The 11000-nt window shown below is 28.5% G+C and overlaps 2 protein-coding genes across 5 annotated transcripts; one reads left to right on the forward strand and one right to left on the reverse strand.

The window, feature by feature from the left end:
* The first annotated feature begins 535 nt into the window (after positions 1 to 535).
* Positions 536 to 5450, forward strand: LOC124540404 (protein lifeguard 4-like). Its single transcript, XM_047117923.1, has 5 exons — positions 536 to 754; positions 1554 to 1717; positions 2786 to 2891; positions 3908 to 4059; positions 4783 to 5450. The coding sequence occupies exons 1-5, from the start codon at positions 689 to 691 to the stop codon at positions 5033 to 5035; spliced, it is 741 nt and encodes a 246-aa protein (XP_046973879.1). The 5' UTR covers positions 536 to 688; the 3' UTR covers positions 5036 to 5450.
* A 551-nt stretch (positions 5451 to 6001) lies between these two features.
* Positions 6002 to 10963, reverse strand: LOC124540133 (zinc finger protein 624-like). 4 transcript variants are annotated; one of them, XM_047117589.1, is made up of 9 exons: positions 10903 to 10927; positions 10438 to 10554; positions 10036 to 10227; positions 9311 to 9701; positions 8925 to 8995; positions 8352 to 8477; positions 7914 to 8022; positions 7150 to 7324; positions 6002 to 6541 (listed from the first exon to the last, which is right to left on the reverse strand). In XM_047117589.1, exons 3-9 carry the CDS (start codon positions 10216 to 10218, stop codon positions 6337 to 6339), a joined length of 1260 nt encoding a protein of 419 aa, XP_046973545.1. In that variant the 5' UTR covers positions 10219 to 10227; positions 10438 to 10554; positions 10903 to 10927; the 3' UTR covers positions 6002 to 6336. The 4 variants fall into 4 exon arrangements, with proteins under 4 accessions (XP_046973545.1, XP_046973554.1, XP_046973561.1 ...); XM_047117598.1 differs by lacking the exon at positions 10438 to 10554 and having other exon boundaries at positions 10903 to 10963; XM_047117605.1 differs by lacking the exon at positions 10903 to 10927 and having other exon boundaries at positions 7944 to 8022; positions 10438 to 10884.
* Between the last annotated feature and the right edge of the window lie 37 nt (positions 10964 to 11000).

The following is an 11000-nucleotide window of genomic DNA, read 5'->3' on the forward strand; positions in this document are numbered from 1 at the left end:
GAATACGCTGAATTGGTCTAATCAACATAAACAGACTATATTCAACGGCCGATTTACTGATAATATAGTAATTATTCCACGGTTACTTGAGATTGATATGTTGGTTTTCAACCGAAGAGTTCTTGAAATTTACGCTATTACAGGCTCTACTATTTTGTTAAAAGAATGCTAGTTGCCACTGCCATCATTTGTCTCTACAATAGTAGTTCTACTACTATTATTTTGTATCTGTGGCGATGATTCTATTTATTAATGGTCACATTTATGTGTCGGGATTTCCCTATCCTGCTTATTTTGGTTTGTTTTATTGTTTATTACTAAACGTAAATTATAATCTATATTTTCTAACTTCTAATTTAATATTTTATTTGGTATTTTCTGGCTCTCCTATTCCATTCAATAGTTAATTTCCAATTGAATAGTATCAACGATAAACGTAATTATCTATTGGTTTTTTTTTTAGATTAATACTTAGTTTAGTTTGAAGCTTTTTTTTTCACTTGGCAATATTGAACATCAAATATATCATATGACGATCTGACAGTTTTGACGTTTTAAAACAAATGTAATAGTATACGTCACTTTCACTATCAGATTTTCGTGTGAAACCCCTACGATCTAAATATTTTCTTTACATACAGGAAAGTTAATATTGTAGTTGCAATTGTAAGGAGTTATTGTGATCAAAATGGCTAGCATACCCCTAATGTATGCTCAAGAGGACTGTGAATTGGGAGGAAAGGATAATATAGAGGTACAATATTCTATTTATTAATCCAACGTAAATGGTGCGATTTGTCATGGCCTTCAATATTTACATTACAGTATTGTTTATCCTTATACTCTTTTCTCATAGTACACATTTCGATTTTTTTAAATAATCGATTACATACAAACGATTATAACTTTAAAAAATACTCTTTAATCCATTATTTTTTTATTCATGACGCTTATAATTTCAATTATAGAATTTGTTGTTAAGGGGATTTACACAAAATTAAATTATATTATCTGTGTTAAAAATAATGTAAAAATATTATAGATTATAATATTTATAGAAATATTTGTGCTATCATCATTTTCAAGGAATCTTTGAACTACATGAATATAAACAGAGCTTATGTTTATTATCACTGATAAGATTACTTTTACTTTATTTAAATAGACATGAATAATTATAGTGAAAACAGATGCACATGGTTTTTATCATAAATAAAGAAATAATAATTATTCCTGGACACGCTGTTTAGTTTCTTTACTTCAATTATCATTATTCCATAGTATAAAATAAAGTTGTTTACCGCTGCTCTCCCTATGACTCTCTATCTCTCACAAATGTTAAATAACAACATAATAAATAATTTAAAGATCACTGAAAAACATAAGATAAATAGAAGCTTAGACATGTAATACAAACAACAAAATCACCATGTATTATCTACAGGCATTGTGAAAACTATAGGTCACTTTATTAAAAAGATCAATTTTTTTAGTATGTGTTAAGGTACCTTACTAGCGTATGTTTTTGAACTAACCATTGATTATATTTTTAGGATGATTTTGCATATCGTAACAATGTGATGAACGCTGATAAAGATATTCGCCTGGGATTTGTCCGGAAAGTGTATGGTCTGCTTACAATACAACTGTTAGCGACAGTGGCTATTGCTGCAGTATTTCTACTTGTGAAACCTGTTCAAAGTTTCATACATCAAAAGTAAGTACTTCTTAACATACTTAAAAGTCACATTTTCCTATTTTTATAAGTCTTTGAGATAAACACAATGTTAGATTTTTATTGAAGTTTTTATTATAAAGCGCAGTAGAACCTGGATACCAATTGACCATGCTCATATGTTACGACATCTTTATTCCTGCCTCTGACTAAATTAAAATAAAAATGGAATACTGTAAGTAATAATTCCAGAGGGTATATAGAAGTGCCTTCACTGAATTTTATTATACTCAAAATCTGCTACATTTTAGAGAGCTTTTCTTACATGGTGCCAATGGAAATTCCCGTAATGTACACAAGTTACAACATGGATGATTAGGCTTGTGAATTTTGTCACATTTGTGTTACTTATTCTATCAAAATTATGATTTATCAATGACTGATTAACAAATGAAATGTGTCTAAATCAAATTAATATTTCACATGGATTACTCATTACTATTTTATATTGATTATTGAAACAATTGAATTACGAAATAAATATAAATAGCTGGAATAACAATTATAAGTAATAATATAAATTGCAAAATAACATGTTGTAACATTCTATTGTAATGGACAATGGGAAGGAAATGTATGGAACTTGGGCTTAACCCATAATATGAATAGTTTGTTTTAATACTGCTATGATAAAGATTAACTACTGCAATGCTTAAAAGTTCTATCTATATGTTGGGTAGTTTTTATTACAGTAGTACTAATTTGTAGCCATGTCTTCTCTTGCTTGCCACAAGGAGACCCTATGCCCTCTTACAAGAAATGTATGCCCATGTCAATGTATATACAAAATTTCAAAATAATTGGTTGAGATATTAGGACTTGGAGTTATAGCAAAAGATACACTTTTAAAATCAGATAATTTCAGTAATTATATCAATGTTTTGAATAAAGATTTGAATTGAAATATAGTTTATGAACATCTTAATATTTTATTTAATAAATATTAATATTAATGTGTATAATGATGATGATGCTGTGTCTTGTGAATTTGTAAAGATTTGTTTCTTTCTTTTGTAATAGAAATTTTTATAATTGTTTTTTTTATTTTAGCGAATGGATGGTGTTTATTGCATTTATTCTGAGCATGGTGACATTGTTCGCTCTGATTGCTAAAAGGAGGGATTATCCTGTCAACTTATATCTTCTGGCGGCTTTTGTGAGTATTCATGACACTTTTCAGTAATAAATCACTCATTTTTAATTAAATTGTCAAATACAATAGAGACATTCAAGGAAAAACAGGAAACCTATTTTAAGTTTGCATTAAAACTTCAAACAAGTTTCTTATAAATTGGATAATTCAATATATAAATTGTAGTTTTTTTACATAGATTGACACATAATTAGATACCTTTCTGATGTTGAAATGTACCTTGTTTTCATATATCAAGTAATTACATTATTGTGCTTTTTTCTACGAAATTTTAAATCAGTAATTATTTTATTTTTTTTAATTTTATTTAATATAATATTCAGTTTAACAATTATTTCAATGGTAACATGAACAATGAATGGAGTAATTTTAATAAAATATAACATATGAAGCAATTAGAATAGGATTTAATTAAATATATATTTTATTTTTAATAATTAATTTAATTAATAAATGACAACACGAATTTCTGGAAATTGATGTCAATTTTTATCCCGCATGCGCCTTACTATTTTACGGTTTAACTAAATCTCTCTCCCGCAAAGAGAGTGAGGCATAGCGGACAAAGAACGAAATCACTTTGGAACATTCGAGTGTTTGAATAGAATGTCATCAGATTCACAACAATGAAGATTGCTTCCGTGTTGTTTAATACAAAAAAGCCGTTGATGTTAATCTTTTAAATAAATTGTATGAAAGTATTGTCTACTTTCTTGGAATTGTTCTATAAATATATTATTATTAATTGATTTTTTTATATAGTATATATACTAGATACTAATTTATTATAACATATATTAGCTCTCTGGCAAAATGTCAAATATTTTGGACATAGACAAAATTGCAACTACTAAAATAAAGTGAAATATTTCTGAAAATATTGATATCTCCACCATACCGATCAATCTTTATCGTGTCTTCTCCATCCATCTCCATTGACATTGGCGAATTTTTCTGTGCCTCTTTTGGCACAAATAAAAGCCAAACAAAAAAATAACCCTACTAAATTCTTATTCCAGACTGCAGTACAAGCATACACAATTGGCGTTGTGGTCTCCTACTACAATACATTCGTGGTCCTCCAAGCCTTGGCGCTTACTTTCACCGTAGTGTTCGCTCTAACCCTCTACACGCTGAACACTAAACGCGACTTCTCTTTCGTTGGATATGGGTGAGTCAAACAAATTAAAAACTCATAGACTAGAAAAATATGCTTTAATTATTTTTATATAATTATTTATATGAAATCAATTTAAAACAGATGCAATGACCTTGCAAGGGTTATTAATTTATTATAATTCGTAGGTACTTAATGTTTTTTACAAGATAGTATCTTTATTTCTTGCACTTGGTGTGAGTAAGCTTAATTCACAGTATTAATAACATCGACTTATTCTTTTTAAACTAACCACGAAGTATATCTGTGAAAGCAAATAATATCAAGGGGTTATTTTCTATGACATAATGTTTGTTTTAAACAATTAATTCAATCCGAAAATATCTCTGAAGCCGGTAAAATCTGTTTACGATTTTTTTTATCCGTAAGCGTGCCACTTTACTTAAAAAAAAAAACAAAATCAAATGTAAATATTCTTTACGCAAGTAGGCATATAAATCATTTTTGAATCCTCATATAGTATTGAAAATTAAATGTAAAGCTACTACCGGTACGAAAAGTATAAACTATTGAGTAGAACGGGCAAGAAACGGCAAAGTTAAAAATAACTGTGAAATTTTACTACAGAAACGGATACCTTGCCCCAAGAAGGGTTTATTGACTTTGCGTAGTTGGAAACTTGACGTTCTAAGCTTTATGTCTGCACATACAACGATTACGACTAATTCTATCAAGTCAAAGCTCACTCTGTAAATAATAACTAATTCATGATTTCAGATTGGTAGCTGGTCTCAGTGTCTTGATCATTGGAGGATTTATCCAAATATTCTTACAAAGCTCTGCATTCGAAGTCGCATTATCCTTCACCGGTGCCATATTCTTCAGTCTCTTCTTGATCTTTGACACACAACAGATGATGACCACACTTTCCCCAGAAGAATATATTTTAGCCACCATCAACCTGTACATGGATATATTGAACTTGTTCCTGTACATTCTGCGAATCCTGAACGAAATAAACAGGAATTAGTCATAATCATCTTTAGATGTGTTGCCAGCACGAAAAATTGTAGTTTGGTGCATCATATTTTATTAGATTCAGTGTTGCTTTTAAAATATATACAAGGCACAGGTATATAGCGGATTTATTTTGAATTTATATTTTCCCTTTTTCTAAAACATTCCTGTTTTTTTGTATTTTTAAAGTAAATGTTAAATTCGTAGGTACTTAATGTTTTTTACAAGATAGTATCTTTATTTCTTGCACTTGGTGTGAGTAAGCTTAATTCACAGTATTAATAACATCGACTTATTCTTTTTAAACTAACCACGAAGTATATCTGTGAAAGCAAATAATATCAAGGGGTTATTTTCTATGACATAATGTTTGTTTTAAACAAACTCGATTGTAAATAATGTGTAATAAATTTTATTTAATTGTTCAATTGAGTGTTTCATTTTTTTTTTTTAGAAAAATAAATAACTATAAATAGGTATACATATGCTATAATTTTGAACGAATTATAAATATTGGGAAACTCAAGGCAACAAATATATTTTTTACAATTCTTTTTTTTTTACCGACATGTTACTATCGTGATATCCTACTCTTCTGTTATTTCGGTTTCTCTTATTGGATAATCGCATGTCACGTCACTAGTTGTCACCGGCGAGGTCTGCAGACAGATCCAGCACTAACTTTGCTAACATAGCTTTGACTTAAAAAAAAAACATAAAGCGAGGCGTTACAATTGGCTATCATTTTTAGCCAATAAAAATAGGCACAATTCATTTGTGACTTCACCTACAAACTTGTCACTCGGACCCACAATGTACACAGATGATAATTTAAACGAAGGGCTGTGCTTTTATAAAAAAAATCTTTAGTTTTTAAAGAAATCAATTTTAGACATAGACAATTTTTTATCAACTTGATATAATGGCTTTACATCAATTTGTCAATAAATATGAAGGGAAAACACCAATAAAACACTTGTTAAGTTGCAAAACAACTGTAATTACTACATTACATAAAATACATTACAGAAGACAAAATATTTACACAATGAAATGATAAAATGGATACTTTACAAATGTTCATGACAGCTTAATCTATTTGAATTATTTATAATCATGTTTCAACTTTTTAATTATCATAAAACCAGTCAAAAAAGTCATTTCTTCAGACTTAAATTATTTTAACCAAAAAATCTTCATCAACATCTTGAAAATTTATTACTGACAAAACAAAATACATGACAATGCATTATTTCAAACTAATTCAATATCCAAACTTTTTAAATTATTTTTTTTGTAACTGATGACTTCATTTTATTTATGACTCAACTTTGCCTTCTTACTTGAAGTAAAAACTTTTTCGACATCATCAACTTCCATATAATTTTTATCGTCAGCCTCATTTTCTTCACTATTAGAATGATGTATTTCTTGATGTATATTCATGTAGTACACGTCTGAGAATGTTTCTTCACAATGTGCACACTTGAGTTCATTTGTCTGCTCTTTTGTCTGGGGTCTGGAAAATAAACAATTTTAAGTATGAAAATGTGACTTGTATTGTCATACAAGAAGTAACTATGAAGACTTAAATTTTCTGTGATATACTTTTACTTTGAAACTTTAAATAATTATGCGTAAATTCAGCAGGACAAACAGTAAGTAGATTTATGATGTAGAGTATATATTCCATGTCTTTATTCCATGCATAAGAGAAAAGACAAAGGACCCAATATCATTGGTCAAATAATACATGACATTTTCTGTGGATTTGCGAAAAAAAAAATGACATTTCAAACGTCGCCGAAACTATTTCAAATAAAATTAAAGTGAATAGAAATGTTTAAGTGTAATAGTATTGTATTATAAAAAATATATCATAAAGTATTATCAGGGCACAATATATATATGTTATTGTAAGGTTTGATTATCTTTATTCCTACTTTGATTGGAAGAAGTTATAAATAAAAAATTTACTTAAGCAATATACTATAGCACTTGTCACTTGAACTGAGTGAGTGATTATTTGTGAATTAAAAATAGTATATATCTTAAATTTTATATACAATGGCTTTTTTTTCATGCTATAAAAAAAGATACCAAAAAAGATATGGCTCTAAGAGGTACCTTAAAACATCATCAAGTGTTTTGAGTTTTGTTACTTCTTTGCTTGACAAAGCTTTGCATGTTCGTCTGTGCACTGTCAACTGGGCAAATGTGTCGAAACTCTCATTACAACCGTAGCACACGCTTTTATTATGACACGTTTCGTGTACCATCAAGTCGGTTGATGTTGTAAATGCTGAAATAGTTAATTATAAAAATTGACATACGATTTTTTTTTTTTTATTTGCATGCTCTGGGTAATAATATAATACATGCGTTTTTTGTTGTCTAAATAAGTATTGAAATGTCTATATCTTCAGACCTTTACACAGGCATTTTTAAAGTATGGTCAGCAAAAAAACATTTTGAAATTTTAAATTTTATGTAGCTCAATATGGATTATTCTTATTTGAATCTCACTGTATAACAGAGTAATGAAATTGGAATAAAAATTGAAACATAAATGTACAACTATTTATATATTTATATAATTTTATACTTTTGCACAGGAGTAATTATGACAGCAGGTATCTCTGCTTATTAAATTTATATATTGATCATATATTTCTTCTGGATATTTTTTTTTGGGCAAACTTTTTATAAATATGCAATGAATACAGTGTACTGACCACAGGCTTTCAGAGTATAAACAATTAGACCATTATAGTGAGTATATGTAATATAAATATGTATTAAAAGTGTAAAGTTCATCTTTTCTGTCTGTTTCAGATGGTTTTTGAAACCATAAGCAATTTTTCAAAGTCATCATGCACTACAACACTTACTTCGTCTACATATAGCACAGATATATTTACATTTTTTCTTTTCCGGTGACAAGCTGTTATTACACTTTCGTTTCACCGACTTGTAGGAATGTTGTGCAATTACGTGAGCCTAAAAACAAATATAAATTAAAAAAGAATCTTTACCCCAAATATTTGGCTTCCATGCATAAATGTTTGTGTTAAAAATATAATATTGTATAGTATATCCATCAACTATATCAAGAAACTGGGTATTTATAAAAAGAAAAAGTTTTATTCCAAATTGTAGCAGTAGATTTTTATAGAACATTTTCACCTTTATATAATAATAAAGGTAAAGAACCATTGCAGGTCCCAACAGACCAGTCCACTGTGACATAGTACAAACACAATAAAAGCTTTTGGAAAGATTTTAACAATACAATTTTATATGATAATAAAGAATATTGAAGACTATACCTTCAATCCAGTAACACTATTAAATGCCTTCATACAAAGCATACATTCAAGTGACAGATCCGAATGTATCGGATCCACATCGTCTTCTTCACTTAACGGTTCCTCCTTGACTTGGGCATCCAAATGCTAAAATAAAAATACACAAATGTTTAACACTTTAGCCAAATGTTTCTTAAATACATAATACATTAGTAAATGTTGTAGAGTCAAACTTAAGCACAGTTTATTAATACTGTTAAAACTTTGATTGAAATTTTAAAAAGAACTAGAAAATATATCGTAAATTATGTATATACAAATAATGTTCCAAAAAAGACACACTAATATCCTATATTATTGATTTGGAATTTAGGAGAAGCATCATTGAATCAACCTGACTTTACTTAATAGCCTCTCCAGACAAACATTTGGTAAACATAGATTAAAACATTTGTATTGGAAGAATCTACCATAATAGTATGGTGATATAGGTACTTTACGTTAGTCATGTGTTCTCCATAGAAATGTCACTTAGTTTGCTGACTTATAAAATATATAATAAATTAATAAATTATAGTAAAAAATAACACTCACATCCCCATTATCAATGTTTCCATTTGTTAAATGTGGCTCACTAGAATTTAAATGGTCCAATGGAACATTTCCTGCAATGTAACGATAAATTATACAACACAAATTTTATACCGAACATTTTACGTACCATATACTTATCAACTTTAACAACTCATTCTTTTATTAATTATTTACTTTATTTATATATCTATTTCAGACTAAGTAATGTTCATATTGTAATTTAATTATTTATATCTCTACATTATAGTATTTTATTTAGAGATGAATGAAAAAGTTATCGAAACAAAACTGTATACAATCTGCACTGCAGTAAATTTATCATAATGCTACGACTTTCATAGACTAATGATTAGTTATTTATTAGTACTATTTTGAGCAACCCTTACCATTCACTGTGACTTGTATCTGTAGAGGTTGCTGTTGAATCATTTCTTCAGGCTCAATTTTAATAATGTCTAAGTTTGGTATTTCTTCTCTAGATGTATCATATGTGCCGTTTAGCGCAGGATACTCATTCTCTTCATCAGATAGGACTTCTTGTTTAATTTCAACATTCATAGAATTGTCATACATAGAACTAGCTAAAGATTTATCTACTTGTATTGGTTTAGGCCAGACTCTTTCGTTGGATGAATTATGCTCTGTAGTATCATCTGCATACCTCTGTCTTAGTATTAGATCATTTTTCTTAACAATCGCAGTAAAATTACATGCATTTAGCAATAAATGGCAGCATGTCTCACATATTACTTTGGAATGTCTGTCTGTTTCTGATATCTGTGTTGAAGAAAAGTTTAAAATTAATATAAAGCTGTCAAATATATTTATCAACAGCTAAGTAGTAAATATTAGTGTCTTTATAGCCAAGTGCAAGATGAATTTACAATTTTACATAGGGTAGGAAAATAAACACTCAACTAATAATTCAACAATTAAATTAAAAACATCTCAAGCATATTATTATATAAAAAATCCACACAAAGAAAGAAATATGGAAAGAAAAATGTGAAAATACAAACAAAATATTTAAATATATTTCTATATCATGAATTTTCATATTGTATATAAACATTAACGGTATTTATCGTCGTGTTTATTTGTGTACATTTACCTGTAGATTTGCTATTTTCGCCAAGTCTTCCGCTATACTATTTTCCATTCCATCCCAAGGCGGCGTCCAGCTCTCGAATATATTGTATAAAACGGAATCCGCGTTCATAATTTGCAAACACGCGCGACATTCTATGGAATCGTTTTCTGCTTCCGCTTGTATCTCACTCTCTGTATCGGTCATTGCAGCGAACTGATCATAAATAATACATGTTTTATTAACTAAATGCTTAATCGTAATATTTTAAATATTTATCGAAATAAAAACATAGTAATGACAAGGACTTTGAGTTATTGACATATTTTGACATAGGCATAGACAAATAAGCTAACAAAAAGGATTTATTTTAGTAATATATATTTTATAAATAACAGTGGCATATATTTTGATATGAATACTTACAATTTACGAAGTTGTTATGAAACTATGATGTTTAATTTAATATTCCTGCATCACTCAAAACCTTGTATGTTTTATGTCTAAACAACAATGAAATGTCATTTCAATTTAATATTAAACCTTGAAGTTGTACAAAGCGTAATAAAAATTTAAAATAATAAAAATTGTATCTTTGACATGAATATAGTATTTGTTTGTCACGTTAATCGGCAATCTATTGCAATAACTTTGAATGTTACTTCGAATTCAATATCCCGACTGCACTATGTGTGCGGTGTACCGAACTACTATTAGACATTTGCGTAGTCTATGCTTGACAGGACTAAAATATTTTGTGTTCTCTTTTTTAACTTTAATAATAAACTAATAAATATTAATACACACTGCAACTTATTTTCGAAACGACTAAATAAATGTTATTTTTAAATATTTTATCAAAAATAGGGTAAATATGTTCTTAAGACCTACCAGCAGGCAGCAACTCAGAATATACAGATTATATATTTCTGATTATATCAAAGACTAGAGATGACACTAGATGACAAGGGCTGCCTGTATAAAATATT

The sequence above is a fragment of the Vanessa cardui genome, chromosome 2 (assembly GCF_905220365.1).
Source record: "Vanessa cardui chromosome 2, ilVanCard2.1, whole genome shotgun sequence".
NCBI classification, from domain to species: Eukaryota; Metazoa; Arthropoda; class Insecta; order Lepidoptera; family Nymphalidae; genus Vanessa; species Vanessa cardui.